This window comes from Maylandia zebra, linkage group LG1, assembly GCF_041146795.1.
Source record: "Maylandia zebra isolate NMK-2024a linkage group LG1, Mzebra_GT3a, whole genome shotgun sequence".
NCBI lineage: Eukaryota > Metazoa > Chordata > Actinopteri > Cichliformes > Cichlidae > Maylandia > Maylandia zebra.
Window position 1 is genome coordinate 44,609,457 of NC_135167.1, and position 22,122 is coordinate 44,631,578.

Sequence of the window (22,122 nt, forward strand, 5' to 3'; positions counted from 1 at the left end):
GTGTGGTATATGGGGTACAACGATAGTGGGTCCATTCTTCATCAATGGAAACCTCAAGGCCACTGGATATTTGAAATTGCTACATGATGATGTAGATGAACAGTTTCCTGGAAAGTGGATTGGTCGTCGTGGGCTAGTTGAATGGCCCCCAAAGTCTCCCGATCTGACCCCCTTAGACTTTTATCTTTGGGGTCATCTGAAGGCAACTGTCTATGGTGTGAAGATACGAGATGTGCAGCACCTGAAACTACGGATACTGGATGCCTGTGCTGGCATTTCTCCTGCGGTGTTGCTATCAGTGTGTGAAGAGTGGGAGAAGAGGGTTGCATTGACAATCCAACACAATGGGCAGCACATTGAACACATCTTATAAGTGGTCAGAAACTTGTAAATAACTCATGAAAGAATAAAGTTACGTTGAAACCAAGCACACCATTGTTTTTCTTGTGACATTACCAATAAGTTTGATGTGTCACATGACCCTCTTCCTATTGAAGTTGTATCCAAGATGGCCGACTTCTAAATGGCCACCATGGTCACCACCCATCTTGAGGAGTTTGCCCCCTCACATATACTAATGTGCCACAAACAGGACGTTAATATCACCAACCATTCCCATGTTATTACAGTGTATCCATATAAATGGCCCACCCTGTATTTTCCAAGTCATCAGCATGCTGTGCTAGTTCCTCTACCCACTTCTTCAATGATTGGAGTTTGCCCAGGGTCACCGTCGTGACATCCGCCATAGCCAAGATCCGGGCGTCCGCTTCCTTTATGTGCGTCTCATGGTCCTCCAGTTGTTTCCCTTGTGCTTGTAAATAGCAGGGAGACCCGGCTCGAGTTTATCTTCAATGACTTCACAGTTACTTCCTGAATCACCTCACAAACTAATGGATGTGTTCCAATATTCAACTCTGCATCAGTTCCCATGCTAGTTCCCTCATTTGCCTCTCCGCTCTGCAAGTTGGGGTCCCCCACAGTGTTGGGTATTACAACTTTCCTTCACGGCATGTTGTCAGACTGTCCCAAAAAGTAGCTGCTAATGCTCATCCCAGGCTTACAGATAATGTCACTGTAGTAACTTGTAATAAATTGCATTTCTAAAGTTATGGGTGTAGAATCAGTGAACTGGTGTACTAGCACTCCCTAGTACAACCTCACTACAAGCTGCCATCTTGAAAACCAATGACCAATGGTCTTTTAAAACTACTTCAGCCTGAAATATAAATATCAAATATTATAGTTTTTGGATTTTACCCGTTAAAGAAGAAGAGTTTTGCCCTGTAAACACCATCAAAAATGAGCATCCCTACATAAGCCACTAAGTGTTTCCCATTCAAGGTTTTAGCATGGCCACAATTTGCTGCAGGATTTCATCCATCAGCAGCAGTGCAAACCTTTGGCTACTGGGAGGTAGTAGAGCATTGCAGTCTTTGTTGAAGACCAAAATATGGGGATAAGGAGTCCATCCTGTGACTGCTTCAACCATATTTTCACTCTCACCTTCAGATGAGTCAGAGTTGGACTCCAGCTGGTCTGTTTCTACGTCCGAGGCCTCCTCCATGTCAGCCCGGAGGAGTATGATGTGTCTTTTCCAGAGGCTCCTCTGTGCTGTAAAGTCTTGCCATCTTCTTGCAGAGTGCTCCTGCACTACTGCTCATACTTCTAACCATGGCTGCAGTGCAGTTGCATAAATTACCTGAGCTTTGGTTCTTGCTGCTGAGATAGCTTTGAAGCTCTGAAAGGTCACCTATCAGTAATTATTATTGAATTAGTTTATGACACACAGTGTGGCCTTCTAAGAAAAAAAGACTTGCACACACAAAATTATCTAACATCATTAGCAGCACACGTTCATCATTTCATTAGCAAGACACCCATTTGGTTGGACAAATATAAAAACAAAACATTAAAGGCAAGTTGTCAAAAATGAAATCTTAGCATAAAGGAATTCGTTAGTTGATTTGGGATCAAAAATTGTATTTTCACTTGTTTAAATGGGACATGTTTTGGCCAGAAGATAAATTGTGGCGGCTTTTGCATGGCTTAGCCATTTTAAGCTTATTTAAGGAAATGAGACAACAATTCTAAAATGAAAATAAAAAATAATAATAATAATAATAATGGATACTTTATTGATCCCCATGGGGAAATTACTTGTTTTTCTCTGCATTTGACCCATTCACTCAGTGAAGCAGTGGGCAGCCCACTAAGCAGGCGCCCGGGGAGCAGTGTGTAGGGACGGTACCTTGCTCAGGGGTACCTCAGGGTAGCCGTTAAGTGGATTCGAACCGCCGACCTTCCGATCATGGGGCGACCACTTTACCTACTGAGCTATCCCTGCCCATAAATTATATCTACTAGCAAATATGGGGTTTTATTCGTTCAGCGCAGCCAAAATAGCACAAAAATTAAAACTCGGAATGGCACAAAATGTGGTTCTCTTTGACAGCCATAATCGTAGAGCAAAACTGCTTTACAATAAAAAAAAATAGCAACTCTGGGAGTGAATGGTAAATGGACTTTAAGGCACTTTTCTATTCTATCTGTGCACTCAAAGCGCTTTATAAAAGCTGGGACAATTCCTGAGTCAGATCATTCTGTATCCAACATTTAGACCCTGATGAATGCATCTGTGAACAACTTTGGTATCTTTCAAACAAACTGGATCAGCCAGGGACCAAAACACCAAAACTTCCTGAGGTACATCCACCCCGGTGTGACATTAAAATTGCCTTCTGAGAATGCACTTAAAAGTCCTCTGCTGCCACCCTATGGTATAGCTTCAGAAACAATTTGACGTTTTTTACTTAATGACATGATAATAGTAAGACATGGTAATATTTTTTAAAGACTGAGCACTAAATGTAACACTGTCAATGAAATAGCATTTGTACTTAGAAATATAAAACAATTAGTGAAAGACAAAATGTAAATACAGATAAAGGGATGAATATTTATAATATCGACAATAATATTTTTATATGTGCAATAGCAGGAACAGGAAGTGCACACCACATCAGCAAACAAACAAAATCACTGAAACTAGTCATCCTCATGATTTACTGCATTGTGACAGGTGTGATTTCTGGTAACAGCTCTCTACTTGCGCTAGGAGCTTTAAGAGTGAAGAAGGGTTATATGGGAAGAGCTTCTTTGTGTGCAGCCTCGTTACCACCTCTCTAAGCTGTGACAAACAATGGACTGCTCTGACTGATATTTCACCTGTAAGCTGCCATGACAGAGATGCCATGTTTGCATGTGATGTTTCTTCACTCTGCAACACTGGCTGTAATAATCCTTCCGGTCTTGGACTCAGTAAAGCTGTTGACTTATATTGTTTCCCATTCAAGGCACAGACAGATTCCACTGTATTCTCAGAATCAGACTCATCAGAAGTATCATACTCTACAAGGCGAAGCTCTGAAGCCATACCTAGCCTTCCAGCTGGTGGAATAACACAGGAACCAGATTCTACTTTATCTGGCTCTCCTTTACATTTCAATGTTGACCTATCGGCGCCTAACTTCTTCTGCTGTGAAAGACAACAGTCTGACATAGTGATACGTCCACATGCTGCAGCGAAGCCCTGCCAATCATCTCGGAGGCATTTCAAGTACTGCACAAAGTACTCCAGGAAGCAGGTTTCAGCTGAGATCAGAAAGTCTAGGAGGACGCTATAGTCAAAGGACATGCTCTGAAGCAGAAGCACAAAGTGACAGTGAGGGTTAAAGCCAGATGCACAGGCCGTCTCCAGCACTGCAAATTCATCCATCCCAGACATCAGTCTAAAAATGAGAGAAAAATCTAATTAGAACATATCACGTAAACACTAACAGCTTATTTGAATTTTTCTCTTCTGGTAAAGTGAAAGACAGTGAAGTATCAGTAAACAGTGACAGAAACACACACATGTATATTTTAAATCTGAATACTTTTACATGTGTAGAAGTTATCTTTAAGCATCTTTAAAGATGGTAAACTAACATCAGGACCTCTTTACCATTATAGTTTTTATATCATACCCAAATCTGGTATCTGTTTTACCTGTAATGAAGAAATATGTAGAGCAGAGCTTTAGCTGCCTCCATCATGTCATCATCCTGTTCTCCAAACAGCATGCTGATCCAGCAGCAGAGATGAGTGACCTCTCTCTGTTTGAACCTGTACTGTCTCAGGAAGCCCCACAGACTCTGCATGTATGCATGAACCTCTGTTGCAGTCTTCACTTCTGTGTTGAGAAGATAATCATACGCCTAAGCCACAGCAGAAAGCATATAAAGGCTTTTAAGATCATTGGTAAACTTCCTGGGTGAAACCTGGCCTGTTTAGAGAAAGCAATTAAAGGTAAAGACCTGACAATAATACAAAGAAAACTGCAGCAATCAAACAACCTCCTTTGAGTAAACATTTGGCGACAGTGGAATGGAAAAACGAAACTCTTTTCAAAAAAAAAAAAAAGTAAAGTGTGTGTGTTAGTCCCCCATGGGGAAATAGTTCCTCTGCATTTAACCCATTCACCCAGTGAAGCAGTGGGCAGCCACCAGTGCAGCGCCCGGGGAGCAGTGTGTAGGGACGGTACCTTGCTCAGGGGTACCTCAAGGTAGCCATTCAGTGGAGTCAAACCCCCGACCTTCCGATCATGGGGCCACTACTCTACCTACTGAACTATCCCTGCCCATTGGAGGACATAAAGGACGAAACCACCGTCAGAAACTCCGCCAGGGAGGAGCAGCCATCTGCCGCATAACCAGGTGTGGGTGATGGCAGAGAGCCAGGACAAAAAACATTTTATTTATTGATATCTATTGTCCACCTGGCACTTCGAGCTTCTCTCCAATTTATCACACTCAGTTCAGATAAAATAATTACTGTGGGTGACTTAAACATAGATGCAGCTTCAACTCTGCATTTAATCTGTTATTGAACGGCTTCTCTCCAAATGTAAAAGGACCCACCCACCACTTCAATCACACTCTGGAGCTTGTTCTGACATATGGCATAGAAACTGAACATTTAACAGTTTTTCCTGAAAACCCTCTTTTGACTGATCATTTCTTAATAACTTTAGATTTACAATCATTGGCTACACAACATTTGAAATATCAAATGTCATTTTCAAAGCATTTGTCATCCAGATTTTTGTCTTTGATTTGACTGGTCAGGGGAGAGAACAGACACTGAGTGAAAACATTCAGCATCTCTTTCATTGTTTTTCCACTGAATGTGCTGCTGAGATTTCTGAGTGAGGAAAAAAACCCAGTACTATCACAGTTATCAAAAAGAAGAGCTTCAAATGATTTGTTTTTAATTTAATTGGTTTAAAGTTCAGCAACATCTTTAATTGTACTCATGCAAAAATGATAGATCATCAACCACGCTGGTATTTCTTTTTAATTCTCACCTGATCCTGCAGCTGTTTGGATGCAAAGCTCTATGGACTTGAGAATAATGAGGCTGACAGCTCTCAGCATCATGCAATCCCAGTTCTGAATCTGATCTCCCAGAATGTGCCTGGTTCCTCCAAAGAAAGCGCCAGACTGCATTTGAATACTCAGTAACCAATTGTCAGAAGCTGCTTTTAACACAGTCCGAGCTAGAATGCTCATATCAGAGCTCCAGTTTCCACACGTCCTCCCTGACGCCACATCGCCTGAAATCCAGTCCTCTCCAGCCTTCTGGAGGATTGCTCTCTTTAGAAGAAGCAGCACTCTCTTTTTAACATAATACTCTGAGGAGCAGCAGATGTTTAGGAGGGCCAACGAGTGAAGGTGGGTTACTCTCTGACTCTTCAAACGGACACCAGCTCCACATACCAAACTAGAAGAAGTCAGCACCTCAAGCAGGTCTAGCAGTAGACATAATGATGTTCCCCAGTGTGAGCTTCTGGTAAAATCCACTGAATGCTGTGACATGTGTTTCTTCTCTTCAGGGAGCAGTTTTGAACATAGAACACTTAGAGTGAGGTCAAAACCTACCAGAAGTGTCATGAGCTCTAATGGAAGGAAAAAAAAGGCATTCAAAATGTGAGAGTAGACAAAATCAACCGTCATCCTGTAAGCATCCTGTATCTGCCCATATCTTACCCCAAGGAGTTAGCCTAGCTACAGAACAAATGATTTCAATAAACTCATCTTTCAGTAAATTCATTTAAATGTTCAAAATCTTAAAATGTTCTGGCTGCAGTTTCTACAATTTTCTGTATTTTTGTTACCATTATAGCTTAGATATCGCGGATTTTGGACTCCTTGAAAATGAAAATTACTAACACCGTTTACCTCGATGAGCTCCTTTAAGAAGTTTTTTGGAGACTTCAGTCAGTGACCACAAACAGGCATCTAATTCAGCACCAGGCCACGGGTTCTGAAATGCTTGTTCACATTTCCTCTGCCAGGCAGGACTGATAAGTCCCTAAGAAATGTAAGCATACAAGCACTCAAATTCAATTTTAAACTGTCAAATCACAACAACAGTCACTTCAAGGTGCTCAATACTGAAAGGTAAAGACACTAAAATTTTACAGAGAAACCCTAACAGATAACCTCCTATGAGTAAGGACTTGGCAACAGTGGGGAGGAAAAACTCCCTTTCAACCTTCATTTTAAAAGGGAGTTCCTTTCCACTGTTGTCCAACCCGTCAGAACCAGGTCGCAGCAGCCATCTGCCATGACCAGTCGGGCGGGGGACCAGATAAAAGACATGCTGTGAAAGAGCCGTTGATGGTGAGTAAAAAAGGGTAAGAGAAGGAGAAACGCTCAGTGCATCTTGAGAGGACCCCAGCAGCCTAAGTCTACTGCTAAGTCCTACTAAGTGTGGATTCAAGGTCACACGATTCAGCCATAGCTGTAAGCTTTCAGAAAAAGGAAAGTCCTCAGCCTAATCTTAAAAGTAGAAAGGGTCTCTGTCTCCCAAATCCAAGCTGGAAGCTGGGTCCACAGACAAGGTGCCTGATACCTGAAGGTTCTGCCTCCCATACTACTTTTAAATATCCCAGTAACCACAAGTAAAGCTGCAATCTGAGAGCAAAGTGCTCCATTGGGGTGATATGGTACTATACATCTTCCTGATGGCCACAATAAATGATGTGGCTCTTTGTTGTTTCACCCTGGATAGTGCTTCTGACACTTGGTCTCCTTCCCTCCGCTCAGCGTACAGTCTCAGAGGGCTAGATGCATAAGTAAGAAGCTTCATTGTCTTGATGTCAGTGGATTTGATCTCCTCCTTTGGGTGTAGGTGGCGATTGCCTTGATCTTGTTCTTCCCATTCACCTACTTCTCAGGACCTGCCTTACTCGCTGGGTTGTTGTAGCTTTCCTAGTAGCCTTTTCATGGTTCCCAATTGGCTATTTTCAGTGTGTTGCCTTCTGATAGACCTTAGAGGATTGCAGTAACTACCTTTCCTCTCTTTTTTTACTATTAGGGTTCTGCTCATCTTGTGTAGCTCTATGAATTCCAGGTTCCATGTGTGAGGTTTTGAGTCATAGGCTTTCTTGTAAGTCCAGGTGGTGCACAGGCTGGCCAGTCTGGTCTTAGTCGTACAACCTACCAGTTGCTGAAGTTTTACCCTTTTACGTTATTTTAAACGTTGCTTTTTTCACCATTCTTAACATTACACACAATGAACAGTGTTGCATATTTTTTAATAGTATGTGATTTACAGTAGGTAGGCTAAAGCGCTTCGGTCATCTCAGAGACGGAAACAAAAAGTCGTTGCTGAAGACGAATCCCCAAAGAATGACTACTTACAGATTTGCAGATAAGGTAAAAAACACAGTTTGATGCCGTCTTTGCAGCCAGATGTGAGATAATGTGGTCCTCGGCTTGGAACCGCTTTACCTATGGAAAAGGTAATTAAATCAATTATTAAGATAACTTTACGTCTTTACTCCCTGAGCAGTGGTAGCACTTACAAGGTGCGTGATGAGATCCATGTCTTCAAGCAATACTTTTAGGACCTCCGCATAATAAAACCTAACGTCTGGATGCAGCCCCTGAGACGTCAGATTGGAAGAAACCCTCCCGAGGAAAGACATGCACATGCAAGTCAGCTCCGCACTGTTTTCACCGCAGTACTCTGAGGGGGAACCTTCTCTGCCTTTCCCGTGGACAGGTCCACAAAAGCCGGAATATATTACGCCCGCTACATCGGCAGCATTTTGGGGGGGATACGATCCCGCAAGAAAGCATCTGTACGCTTCTGTCAAACAGTTAAAAAGCCCTGTCATTACGGACAGGTCTTCGTCTTTACAACTCATATTGCCCTCCATTGCGCGGCTACTTCCGCGTGGATCTCCCACGTGATATACACGGAAGTACCCCTACAAAATACGTGAAGCATTACCAAAATAAAACAAAAAAGTCTAATAAATGAAAACACAACTTTATATTGTTGTTGTTGTTTTTACATTGTGGGGAATATATAATAGTGAATATAATACTAGCACTTTATTTACTACAATGACCATGGATTTATATAATGTGTCTAGTTTCAGAAAGTTCATTCTGTCAAACTGGACGTTTTCTGTAGGAGAAAGGTTTCTTCATCCAAACCACTCCTTTAATCTCAGCTGACTGCAGAATAATGATGGAAACTAGCTCCACTGACTAACAATGGGCCGTGAGGTTAGTTTTATGATCATTAATCTGCAAATTGATTAATCAGAATAGCATCATCATATATGCACGTTTCCTTGCCTTTCTGATTTATTTTAAATTAATTGCATCCTAAAATACAGTTTCATACGTCTGCTTTGCAAATGGTAGTTCTTGACGTGCTTGGGGCTGTGGAAATTATACTTATATTGTGAAAGTCTGCAGACGGAAGTGTTATTGTTTTTGCTGATGGAGTCACGCTGGTGAAGCTCTTCGCAGACACTCTTTGATTAAGTCTTAGTGTTGAACAGTTAGATTATTCTTGTCATTACCTACAAAGATATGGATAAAAGTTTGACACTAGCTTCTTTGTTTGGTATTGTATTTGTGCTGAAAGTAACGGAATAATGCAGCTTTGACAACTTCAATCGTTCCGTATACCTGAAAGCTGATTGGCTCAGTTACACGTCGGTTCAGCGTCTGACAAGTAAGTCTTTGTTTTATAGAGCTGCTGTTTTGTCAATAAAGGCGTAGAATTCCTTTTAATATCCACACGCGCTGTGTTTGGGGGTTTATTTCTACCCAATTATAATAGTGTAAAAAGTCAAATGAAGCCAAATAAAATTAAAAACGAGCGAATGAGTTTGTTAGCTTTCTGGCTAACTAGCTTCAGCTAACCTTCTAAGAACGTACAGCCGTAGACCATGGGTTATTCTAAAAGGATCTACTGTCGTTACACTTTCTGGGGTGGTGGAAACGAGCTATCTTCACCGCCGAGCTTTTGTAAGTTATATCTGTATACTTGTGCGTGCTTTGTATTATTGGTCATGTTAGCAAATAAAGCCACGGTGATGTCTATTGTTTATCACAAACGAGTTAAACTAACGAGCCAAACTTTTAAGGTAATGACAGATAGTTACGTTTTCATTCATTTGCAAAGTTTTCCCAGGTTGGCTAAAAAATAGTGTAATTAGTAAGTTTACCTTTGGGTAGTGTATATGCATATCATTATTTTTTTGTATTTAACTCTCTGGTTGTTACTATTGTTTGGCTGTTGTGGTTTTCAGCAATAAATGGGGTGTATCCATAATCAATTGACTCTGTCCGTTAGCGTTCACAATACTCTTCATTGCCTCTAATCTCTTTTTGATGACTGTGTTTGTGTGCCACAGGGAAACAAATTCTCAGTTCTTCACAGTGTGCACCAGTACATCTGCAAAGCAGCTCTGATATGACTAAAAGAAGCCTATCTCTTCAGCTGGTCCAAAGGTACATTTTAATATCTAAAACATTAGCTTTTGTTTCTTTTCTTTTAACATCAACATAATTTCTCCCAACAAGGAAACCAAAAAAACTTGCTAGACCTCTTCATCAAGTAATGGTTAAGCCTTTGTTAGCTGAAGCAAAAAAGTGACTGTCTCTGAAATTCCACTGTTGTGCCTGAACATACGTCAAACATGTACATTTTCAGATAACTTCATTTATAATTACATTTTTGGGGGGAATATATACAACTTTTATAGTTTTGCCTCTATATTATTTAAATTCCAAGTTTTCTGCTTTTTATTCAGTAAGACTGAATTAAAGAAAATTAATAAATTATAGTTTTTACTCCTAAGTTCTGAATGTCGTGGAGTAAAGATTTGTTTGCTGCTTTATACATTATTTGTGCAATTCTGAGATCAACCAAATTTTCAAACTGTTAATAATTTAATAAAAAAATGATTTGATGGTCTTTTGAAGTGTAGCTCAGGTGGTAGAGCACCTGCTAATCAGAAGGTTGGTAGTTCAATCCTCGTCTCTCCAGTCTGCGTGCCAAATATCCTTGGGCAAGATGCATCCGTCAGTGAATGCGTGTAAATGTTAGATAGGAAGCTTAGATAGAAACAGTACAGTATGCTTGTGTGAATGAGGCAAGTTTTGTAAAGCATTCTGAGTGCTCAGAGTAGAAAAGCGCTATATAAGAACCAGTCCGTTTACCATCTATACTCCACCACTCTGGATTTTATGTCAAATGTGTTCAAGTGCAGACTTTGAGCTTTAAGTCAGTGTTTTTTCAGAGTTTGGATTAACTGCTGAGAAATTTAGGGTGATGGAGGGGCTGGAGCCTATCCTAGCTGCAGTACAGTAAGAAGCGGCTTACACCCTTTTCTTGTAGTCCCCTGTTTTTAGCTGCTCAAAATTAACTGGACAGTTGACTCCAAAGCAGTTTCATTGCCAGATGGGGCTTGTTTCCTTGCTATGTCATCACAAATGAAGCAGATGCCTGAAGTTGACTCATAGAGCTGATTTTGTATTTGTAGTTTTGCATTTTTGAATAGAAGTCTCAGACAGATGGCAGTGCACACAAGGTACACCATCACTAGGCTGGGAAAAAAACCCACAATAAACCAGAGAGAGATGGTAAGAAATTTGGCAGTGGCCAGTGGCAGTGGTACATCCTTAAAAACAATTAGTGCACTAGCCAGCCAACACCGAAAGACCATAGCAGACAACTAATGTGCCAGAGTTATTTCTGTAACAACATTGTTCACAATATTTCATCAAAAACACTCTACATGTGTATCAGTGTCGACATCTAGAATTTGGAGACCCCATCAATGTACACTGTATCAATACACATCATCAGTGTTAATACAGAACAATTTGCAGACTACTCGTTACACTCAAGAACAAGAAGATCACATTCAACTTTGTCAGAATCAGCTGGAAAGAAGCTGTATTTTTAGACTCATAAAACAAAGATTAACTTTAACCAGAGCGATGGGGAAAGTATTGAGAAGCAGGAAAGCAGCTCAAGATCAGATGGGCTCCTTTCCCATTAGTACCTGCTCGGTTTGATTCGCCACGACTCGAATTGGATTAACTGGTTTTCCATTATAATAGAGTACCACCTAATGTGCGTTTTCATTGTCATAGCAACGCGTCCAAGTGTCCTGTGACGTAATTAATATGCAACACAAACACTACAACAAAGGTGGGTGTCGAGGCAAGAATACACCTCCTGCTCAGTCTGTCGCTTTTCGGCAGACTCTGGGACCACGGCATTGTTTTTTCAGGCAGAGCGGTGTAGAGATTTTTGAAGGGGCGGGTACTGAAAGTTAAAAAGGGGCACATGGGACCAGGGTGAATAACAACAACCCGCATTCTTCAAAAATCTAATATGGATTCACATCATTTTATATCACTGTTATCAGGCGGGGACAAGGCAAAGCAAAGGTAGCCTATTTCTTACCCGATGGGTACAATGTTGCTGTTGAGGTGTTGCTGCTGCTCCTGATAGTACTGGAGGGCAGGGCTGTGTTGATCTGACACTGTAGACATTTAAAAAGTCTGTAGGAGAGCTGGTAGCTGATTAAACAAGTGTTGTGAGATAATAATGAAATGCAAAGATTGGTGACAGCGCTTGGAACCATAAGGCAACAGATTACACGAGCTGTGGGAAATAAACCAGGCTCTGCCTCTGAATCACTCTTTGCCTCTCTTCCTCGCATTGCCTCATCTCACCTATCCCTGTCCACTTGCTGTCCTTCTGAGAACAAGGCACAACTTGCAATTGCATTTAACTATCCACACTTAACAAATCCCATGATGCTTTGAGTATTTCTTCTTCATGTGTTAATAGACCTCTCTGCTTTGAGTCATACTTGTTATTAATCTCTTCCACAGCATGTCTTTTATCCTGTCTTCCTTCTATCTCCCTAACTGGTTACGGCAGATGCCCCGCCCCTCCCAGAGCCTGGTTCTGCCGGAGGGTTCTTCCTGTTAAAAAAAAGAGTTTTTCCTTCCGCACTCATGTGGTTGAAAAAAACATTTGATTCTGGAGGTTATTTAAACATATCATGAGATATAGATATTAGATTTTCCTCATCACTCAGCCCTCGATCAAATAATGAGCTTCCTCAATATTTGAGGAAGCTCATTATTAATGTTAACCCTTAAAAACTCCTGAACATCATTAGTACACCATTTCAGTATTATTTTGATTCCTATTCTTATGCTTAAAATGACTTAACATTTTGATTTTGATTTTTTTTTTAAGATATTTTTGTAATGCACCACCTGTGTGTGCTTGATTTGTGTGTTTTGTCAGCCATTTATGTCCATTCAAGTCTGTCAGATCTACAATGAACTGCTTAAACTGTAGATCTTTGTTGCACTGAGGCGGTAGGCAGACTTCATTCACATACTTGAAAAATGGCAAAAAATCATATTTTTCATGGTTGGATATTAACAGGGTTCCAAGTTGAGCTTCAGCATGCAACAAGAAGAAATGGGAGTGAGGCCAAAAAATTTTTGATCATGCAATTTATTGAAAACAACACTTAAACTGACACAGGCTCTTAGGCCACTTCTATCACCAAGTAATGCGTTACTACTTTTTCAATTTTAGTGTTGTCTTTTCAGATTAAAAGCCACGGCCATAAGTCTGAACTTAATTTCAGTCATGCTTAATGTACCATCTGAATCTGAATATATTTACTGATTTTTATTTATTTATTTTAAACAGAGCTTAGGTACAGATGAAAATTACCATTCCGAAATGTGACAGGATGTTGAACCACCACTGCAGAAGGAACCCTGAGCTTCATGAAGAGCTGCAGATCCAGGCTGCAGTGGCAGCAGGGGATGTATACACTGTTAGGAGAATGCTGGAGCAAGGATACTCGCCAAAGATCCGCGATGCCAATGGCTGGACACTGCTTCACTTCTCAGCAGCCAAGGGAAAAGAGAGATGTGTTCGAGTTTTCCTGGAGCATGGAGGTCAGACCCCCAACCCCACGACCTGAAAATGTTTTTGCTGTTAATGCTACAGGGCAGTGTGTTACTAAAAAGTGGGCATTTATTCAGCTATGTTAGGTGAAATTTGAAAAGAAGTCACTTCTATAGCATTCAGATAAATATCCCTTAAACACTTAAAAAATGTTTAAGTGTCCCAAATCCCAAAAGTTCATTCTTTTCATCTGGACTTATCGTTCTCAATGGGAGAAAAGTTTTTTCACTCACCCATGTCCAGATGAACAGAATCCACGTTTGGGATATTATTCATATGACTTAAGATTCATCCAGATACCATTTTGTCACCCCAGAATATGATTATTATCGTGCATCTTCTGTTAGAATCAGAAAAACCATGGACATACACTCTGGAGATGACGGGCTAGCGCATCCAAATCAGATGACTGATTTAAGATAACATAGCAGCAGTGAGTCTCATACACAGAGTCAAGGTGTGCCCCAATTCAGGCCCCGCATCCTTCAAAAAACTACCTGGTCTGCATAGGCCAGGTGCTTTAAAGGCCAGAAGTGCAAGGCTGTTAAATGGGTTGGGTTGCCTAGCAACCATGCTTTTTCAAATGTTAGAAGTTGGCTGGGCAGTGTATATTTTGTAATGGGTGATAGGTCATGTATAGAACTTAAAAAAAATAAAACAATTGGAAAAAACATGGCAGAAAATGCTGAAAAAGAAACCCACCACACTAATAAAATAATTAGAAAAGTGTCCAACAAAACATCAGTTTTCTGCACAACTCCACTGCACACGCTCACTCTCTCAACCTTTGCATTCCTGGGGCTGCTGTGATGCAGTGCTTCGGATTAATGTAATGACTCTTAATATCACTGAAAAGCGCAGAGTTGCTGCTTTCAAGAGCGGTTGCCATTTTTCAGATTGCCCACATCATTCAAGAGTTGCAGTAGTTTAAAGAAACGTTGCCACCAGTGTAGCCCTAACCTGTTAGGGTTAAAGGGTTAAACCTTTCTAGCGGTCCTTTACAAAGGGAGAACAGTCTTTATATTCTCTCCTGTTCTCCTCTCCATCTCTCATCTGGCACCAGCGAGCTCTTTTTCCTCTTACACTGCTGAATTTGTCCTGGTGTATCATCGGGGTGGAGAGAACAATCTCACCAGTTCTCCCTCAAAGTTGGTTCCTCACTCTGTCCTAACTCGTGCATAAAATGGACTGTTATAATTGGTCAGAATTAGCCTGTGAAAATAAATCTTACCTTTTTATAAAGAAGGAGAACATTTATTTTCTTCATTTAATTATATATTTTTAAATTAATTAAAAATAAAACCTTGTTAGGAATTGTGCTGGGCTTGTCTGCATTACTGTTTGACTGAATATTCTTTAAGATGTGGCAATATCCAAATTGGCCAGCAGGGGTCACTGTGGAGATGGGTTTGATATTGTTTCAAAACCAGTACAATTCCAGCACAAATGCTTCAAATGTTTCAGTGTTTTACGAAGCTTCAGTTTGCCCATAACTAAACATTTAAATTGCTACATGAATAAGTCAGGTAAAACCCTGTTGCTACTTTTAAAAGTTGACTGTTTGGCCACTCCACTTAAGCCGTCTGCCATTATCTTTGAAAGATTTCCCATTGCCACCACCGCGCTATGACAGAATCAGCTTTTTGGGCAGTGAGGTATTGGTTCAGCTACTAGTTAGCTAACATACACTAATGTAAACCTATTAGCTGCAACCCAACCAACATGTTCTCAAAACTTTAACTTTGAACACTTATTTTCTAAATGCAACTTCACAGACTGTTAAATCTGTCAGTTTCTGAGAGCAGGGCTTCGTGTTTCATGTCCACTTAAAGTATAACAGTCTAGCAGGAATGCACTGTAAATACGAATTGATGAAAAATTCTTTCTAGCAGATTATTCTTGGACTGTACTATCTTGGCTTATCATAAATCCTATAATATGAAGCGTCTGCTGCATTTAACTCTTCTTTTCTTTTCACTCGTCTGTACAGCTGACCCCACAGTGAAGGACTTTATTGGTGGCTTCACCGCACTTCACTATGCAGCAATGCATGGCAGAGCACGCATTGCCCGACTGATGCTGGAGTCAGAGTTTCGAAGTGACATTATAAATGCAAAAAGTAACGATGGCTGGACGCCGCTGCATGTGGCCGCCCACTATGGTCGAGACTCATTCGTGCGGCTGCTGCTCGAGTTCAAGGCCGAGGTAGACCCTCTGAGCGACAAAGGAACCACGCCACTACAGCTTGCCATAATCCGCGAGCGCTCCAGCTGTGTACGGATCCTCCTTGACCACAGCGCCAACATTGACATTCAAAATGGCTTCCTGCTACGCTATGCTGTCATCAAAGGCAATCACTCATACTGCCGCATGTTCCTGCAGAGGGGAGCGGACACTAATCTTGGACGCCTTGAAGATGGCCAAACTCCCTTACATTTGTCAGCTCTAAGGGATGATGTGTTGTGTGCCCAGATGCTCTACACGTATGGAGCAGATACCAATACTAGGAATTACGAGGGCCAGACTCCGGTGGCTGTGTCTGTCAGCATGTCAGGGATTAGCCGGCCTTGTCTGGATTTCCTGCAGAAGGTCACAAGTGAGTAACACACTCTTTGTCATATAAGTCCGGTGGCATTGTGAAGAATATGCCAATGTTGTGTTTGTTGCATAAAGGAGGAAAAAGTAAATATTCTTAACTATGAAAGAAAATTAGGGGTGAAGGAAAGAAAATTGCTACAACATAGTATTGCAATATTCTGCCTGTTTCATTTTGTGCAACAAATATAGATATAGCATTCAGTATCAATATTTGGGATACCAAAATATTTCTTTATATCATTAAATAAAACAATGGGTTATCTCATGCAGCACCATCCTGAAGTTAGCTATGCAAACTTAGACTACCAGTCAAAAGTTTTAGAACACCCCAATTTTTCCAGTTATTGCAATTCAACTCATCCAGGTCCAATGGAACAAAAGTAAGTGGTGAACTGCCAGAGTTTTGGGTTGTTTGTTTGTTTTTCTTAAAGGAAAAAAAAGGTAAGGTTGAAAACCGACTCGACAGCGTACAAAACATGTCAGCATGTTTTACACGACTAGATATGCAGATTTTGTTACTCTGGGTTTTTTCTTCTGAAGGCCCAAAATGACTATAGTGCTGTGGTGAAATGGCTCATCAGTGTTGTCTATACATTAATCAACTGGCTCATGGCACGTGCATTTAATCTCTGATTTATCTCCTTTTTATGGTTGTGCTCTAGTCTTGAGATCATTCTGGGCTCTGGAGTTGTGTGTTTGGGGTCAGTATATTTCAGCAACTTTGTACAGTCTCTGCCTTTCCCTTTTTACATACGTACAAGGGGGTGGGGGTTAGAGCTGGGCGATAGAACGATAACGATATGTATCGCGATATAACTTTTACTCGATAGAGAAATTAAGCTATCGCGATAGACCTCGCTGCTCTTGTCCTCTAAAAAAAAAAAAAAAAAAAAAAAAGAAAGATCAGCCAATCCAAATTAAGTAGCGCAGAGCCGAACCAATCACAGCCGCAGCGTCACGTCGCGTGACTTGTAACGTACAGCACAAGTGCCAAGCCACACGTGTGTTTGTTTGGGAAGCAGCCAGCGGGTAATGGAGGAAATGAGTGTGACCGAAGAGAAAACAGATGATGGTTCCAACGCCGGAGAGATTGTCGAACGGAAGAGCCAGAGAAGCTCCGTAGTGTGAAGGTATTTCGGCTATTTCAAGTCTGACAAAAAACAGAGTAGCGTGAATTTTAAGTGGGTAGTGCATAATTTTATGGTAATTTTCCAGGAAAACCAACAATGTTTCCCCATCAGCTGATGTGATCAGTGCCATTTTATGCAATTAAAAATGTTTTTCTTCCCAAGCGTATCCAGACAATTTACAACATAACAGCACGCTACATGCACATCATACCACAAACATAGCTAAGTTTCTTACCGAAGCATGATCAGGAATCAGTAATTGTCAAGTCTGGACCACGTTTTTTTTTTTTTTTTTATTCAGAACTGCCTTTAGATTCAGCAAGGTTCCCAAAACATTCCTCAGTCATTGTTTCACCATACTGACACAATAGCATTACACAGTTTCTGCAGACTTGTCCTCTGCAAATCCTTCTATTCCACCACACCACAGAGGGCTGTTGGACTTGGTGAAAGAACCAATTTGAGGTTATTTAATATTTGAAAACATCCAACACTAGGGCTGTTCGATATAACGATATAAAAACGTCTGTCGTTTCATTTTAAGCTATCGTTTGTTTCGTGGTGTCGCAAAATAAACTGTTTACGGCAATATTTTTTCATGGTTCTTATGTCACTGTAGTGGCTGTATTCATTCCTTAAAGTTCTCTCTTTCTCTTATATTTAATAAAACCACACTACTGACAGACATGTTTTTACATGCTGTCGTTAGCAACAATTATGGTAAAAACCATCACGTGGCTCCACTGTCCGCTGGTTTGTTTTCCACATAAACCTTTCACAATAAAGCTTAAGAGCCCGTTGAGACTTTTCAAAATAAACTGAATCATGTGAATGAGTATGCAGAGTTTACAAATGAGAAGCAAAAAAGAGCCGTCAGGTGCTAAAAAAATAAACCTTAGACTCAAACGTTAGAGCAGGCTTTCCCCCGCAGCACGCCGTGTAATAAATACTCACAAAGAAAACGGCGCCGTTACAACTTCTGTCTTGTCTTAATGTTGGTTTAAAATGGAGCACTGTAACAAAAAATAATTTCCCCCAGGGATCAATAAAGTATTCTGATTCTGATTAAAAATGTGTCGTTTCATGCATCGGTTAAAACACTCGACTCCAGCTACACGACGCGCAGCTGGAAACACTTCATGCAAGACGAGCTGCCCGAGATTCAGAATTTACAGCAAATGTTAAATGTTTGTGATTTATATCGTTATCGGACGATAGATGTCTTATATCGGGACATGAGGTTTTGGTCATATCGCACAGCCCTATCCAACACCAACAAGGTATTTTCACACCGAGAACTGCTAGCTTCTCTTTTTTAGGCCATTCTCTGTAAACCTGAGAGATGGTTGTGTGGCAGATGAACAACCATGCCATATCCAGTTATTTGAATGACCTTTCTTCCCTATTCTAACCCTTTGTTTGACTCAGTCGGCTGTTTTGACCGTGTGTGAGGGGTTTTTTTTTCTTTTGCAGAGTGTATTGATTTCCAGAAAAAGAAAATTTGATAATATTATTAATATTATGTTATGTGCACCTTCACCCTGATTGATTATCTAACTTTCCTCTCAATTTTATTGTTTTTATTTTATGCTTGGAATGCAGTAGGATGCAAACACTGCTGTGAGATAAAGTAGAATTAAAACTCGAAGTGTTGCACTAATGGGGGCATGTGAGCACTGTCACTGTATTAATTGTTAAATAACGAGACATCTACTCTTGCTAATAATTTTGCTCAGAGTTGATATTTCTTGCTCTGTTTCTGTCATGTTACTGGGAGTCAATGATAGTCATGTGTAGTCATTGTTTCTATTCTTCTTTCAGGACAACCTCGGACTCTACAAGATTTGTGTCGAATAAAAATCCGTCACTGTATTGGCCTTCAAAGCTTGAAATTCTTGGAGGATCTACCACTTGCAAAGGTTATGAAAGACTATTTAAAACACAAGTTTGACACTGTGTGAAGCAATAACACAAGAATAGGAGAGATGACAAATCTCTTAAGAGACTATGCAATCATCCTCATCTGAAAGGAAAGGTACAGAAACCAATTGTGAACTTGTTCACAGGGCTTTTTCTTCACCTAGTTCTCAGTGCATTAAAACATTTTCCCCACTTTTATTCAAACTTTTTACAATAAGAAAAGTTGCCCAAGAATGGAAATGGATACACCTCAAGTTTGTTTGTTTTTTGTGGTTTTGTAGAAAAGAGAAACCTCGTTTGACTGCAGAAAACATTCTTGCTGCACTTAGGATTTTTACTCTTCATTTTCTTTTTGTAAATGTGCATGATGCTATTCTCCATGGGTATACTCAAAGTGTATTGATTGTCATTTTGTTTCTCATTAAACCTTGTTTAAAACAAAGTGCTTCAATGATCATGATTATGATTTCAAAATGATAATAATGATTTCAAAAATGCTATGAATGCTAATTATAATTGTTAAAGAAGCAAACAACAAATTCTCCAGTGCGCTCCCTGATTTGTTTTACTGCACAATATTGAGCCTGAATCCAAAAGGCACTGCATTTACATTTCTGAATCACTCCTTACAACAGGCCTGTCTCAGCTGTATTCCTCACATTGATGAAAGGTGTGTTTGAAAGGAGTAAGAAAAGATATGGAGCTTTAGGTGGGCAGGAAATACAGATTCTGTGTTATAGCTAACAGTAGAATACTACTATACAAACATGAAAACAAGTTGTAAATTATTCCAAACAATTAAACAAACTTTCATACCAGCTAGTTTTTTGTTTGCTTGTCCAACCAGATTGAGGTTCATTTTAAAATAAATTGAAAGGTTTCAAGCTTCTACTGGATGCTGTGACAAAAGCAGCAAGAATATGTTTTTATTACATTTAGTGCAGCATTGCTTTTTTGTCATGGACAACAATAGACTATGCAGACATATTTTGACTTTATTATGACACAACAATATACCCAGTATAGACTTTTGCAACCGAGGTTAACGCTTGAAACTCTGTCACTTAAAAGGTGGGCTCTCAGTTTCTGTGCCATATGTAGTTATTGAGCGTGTTTCAAATGTGACATTCATAGCATTACTGGTTTGATCAATCTGTTCTAGTGACAACATCCTGTCATTCCAGCATAAGTCACAATTACATAACTGTTAATCATGGCTAGATTCAGACATCGTGTGTCTGGTAGAACAAGGTTACATTAAGATATTTGATGGTTTGTCAGAATTGGCAGTGTAACCACCTTTTCAAGTTGAGTTCTCTGCTGTTGTCATGTCTTTGTGTTGTCTGTATTTTATTCAGCAAATACAAAACTATCCTGCCCCACTCATTGCACACGAGCACTGAGAAAGGATGATCTCTGTTCTACATCGGGCAAAGTAAATATGCACAGACCAGCGTCTCAATCAGTGTAAATTAGAAGCAGGATTTATAAGACAAATGCTGTCTTTGTGATAAAACTCACAAGAGACCTACAAAGTCATAATTTGTTACTGTGACAGCATCCAGTTTTCTTTGTTACGTATTGACACCAATATGTAAAATTGAAATTGCCTAATTTAAAAAGAGCCGTGAGGCTGCTTATTTAAGCATGAGGTCAATCTTTCACATGTTAATGGGGAAAAGTTTTCATGGAAGCAAGAATAATAAAGTCCTGAATTAGTAACATGGATATACAATCACTAGAAGCTAAGATCAGTGTAAATATGTGACATGAACAAGAGATATTTTTTGGAGAATTTATTTAAACAATGATCTCTAAATGTATTTAAAGTTTGGAAAGTATTGTGATCTGTTTGTTGTGACTCATGTTTCTTTTGTGCAAATACATGAAACGTTTGGAATCAGTGTGTTTGATTTCTATTGCAGAAATGCTTTCTTAAAATTAAAAAACTTGCAGTTAAGTGTTCTGGGAGAGATACTGTGAATCTTTTTTTTTACTTATTACAAAATAAAATGCAGGATTTGGCGTTGAAACAGTGCAGCTAAGATTTTTCCTTTGTCTTGCATGGTGGAATTCTGTTTCCCAAAATGTTACATTTACAAATCAAGTCATCTGCAATGACGTCAGTATTATTTTCATATTTAAATTTTGCATGTTTGTCTTTTAGGAAAAATGCTGATTTTGAAACACCAGCTTTCTACAGGGGCTGGTCATAAAATTAGAATATCATCAAAAAGTTGATTTATTTCACCAATTCCATTCAAAAAGTGAAAGTTGTATAACGTGTACATTCGGTCCGCACAAGTGTTTATTTCTTTGTATTTTGATGATTATAACTGACAACTAATGAAAACTGCAAATTCAGTATCTCAGAAAATTAGAATATTGTGAAAAGGTTCAATATTGAATCAGCTAATTAACTCAAAACACTTGCAAAGGCCTTTAAATTGTCTCTCATTCTAGTTCTATAGCCTACACAATCATGGGGAAGACTGCTGTCCTGACTGTAGTCCAAAAGAAGGCAATTGACACCTTGCACACAGATGGCAAGACACAAAAGGTCGTTGCAAAATTGGCTGGCTGTTCACAGAGCTCTGTGTCCAAGCACATTAACAGAGACGTGAAGGGAAAGAAAAGATTTGGTAGAAAAAAGTGTGCAAGCAATAGGGATAACAGCACCCTGGAGAGGATTGTGAAAAAAACCCATTCAAAAATGTGGGGGAGATTCACAAAGAGTGGGCAGCAGCTGGGGTCAGTGCTTCAAGAACCACTACGCACAGACGTATGCAAGGCGTGGGCAACCTGGGCTCACATGACAACTGAGCAGCGCCACAGACTGATCAGATCCATGCCACGCTGCATTGCTGCAGTAATTAAGGCAAAAGGAGCCCAACTAAGTACTGAGTGCTGTACATGCTCATGCTTTTCATGTTCATACTTGACAGTTGGCCAGGATGTATTGGTCTTAAATAATATTCTAATTTTCTGAGATACTGAATTTGCAGTTTGTGGTTTTCATTAGTTGTCAGTTATAATCATCAAAGTTGAAAGAAATAAACACTTGAAACATATCAGTCTGTGTGGACTGAATGTACACATTATACAA

General features: G+C 40.0%; 2 protein-coding genes across 3 annotated transcripts; one reads left to right on the forward strand and one right to left on the reverse strand.

Annotated features, from left to right (window-relative positions):
* Positions 1-2,489: 2,489 nt before the first annotated feature.
* Positions 2,490-8,293, reverse strand: lins1 (lines homolog 1). Its single transcript, XM_004568697.2, has 6 exons — positions 7,913-8,293; positions 7,749-7,838; positions 6,282-6,414; positions 5,408-5,998; positions 4,051-4,234; positions 2,490-3,791 (listed from the first exon to the last, which is right to left on the reverse strand). Exons 1-6 carry the CDS (start codon positions 8,267-8,269, stop codon positions 3,059-3,061), a joined length of 2,088 nt encoding a protein of 695 aa, XP_004568754.1. The 5' UTR covers positions 8,270-8,293; the 3' UTR covers positions 2,490-3,058.
* A 540-nt stretch (positions 8,294-8,833) lies between these two features.
* Positions 8,834-20,989, forward strand: asb7 (ankyrin repeat and SOCS box containing 7). 2 transcript variants are annotated; one of them, XM_004568698.3, is made up of 5 exons: positions 8,834-9,081; positions 9,767-9,863; positions 13,105-13,358; positions 15,359-15,964; positions 18,918-20,989. In XM_004568698.3, exons 3-5 carry the CDS (start codon positions 13,118-13,120, stop codon positions 19,055-19,057), a joined length of 987 nt encoding a protein of 328 aa, XP_004568755.1. In that variant the 5' UTR covers positions 8,834-9,081; positions 9,767-9,863; positions 13,105-13,117; the 3' UTR covers positions 19,058-20,989. The 2 variants fall into 2 exon arrangements, with proteins under 2 accessions (XP_004568755.1, XP_076743377.1); XM_076887262.1 differs by lacking the exon at positions 8,834-9,081 and adding an exon at positions 9,248-9,377.
* Positions 20,990-22,122: the final 1,133 nt, after the last annotated feature.

Bases quoted from the DNA above. Each gene is read 5' to 3' on its own strand.
- lins1 (XM_004568697.2), bottom strand. From the start codon at position 8,269: ATGGAGGGCAATATGAGTTGTAAAGACGAAGACCTGTCCGTAATGACA. The intron at 6,415-7,748 runs GTAAGTAGTCAT...TACATTTCTTAG, and splicing joins TTTACCTTATCTGCAAATCT to GGACTTATCAGTCCTGCCTG. The intron at 3,792-4,050 runs GTAAAACAGATA...TCTCATTTTTAG, and splicing joins TACATATTTCTTCATTACAG to ACTGATGTCTGGGATGGATG.
- asb7 (XM_004568698.3), top strand. From the start codon at position 13,118: ATGAAAATTACCATTCCGAAATGTGACAGGATGTTGAACCACCACTGC. The intron at 13,359-15,358 runs GTCAGACCCCCA...TCGTCTGTACAG, and splicing joins AGTTTTCCTGGAGCATGGAG to CTGACCCCACAGTGAAGGAC. The intron at 15,965-18,917 runs GTGAGTAACACA...TTCTTCTTTCAG, and splicing joins TTTCCTGCAGAAGGTCACAA to GACAACCTCGGACTCTACAA.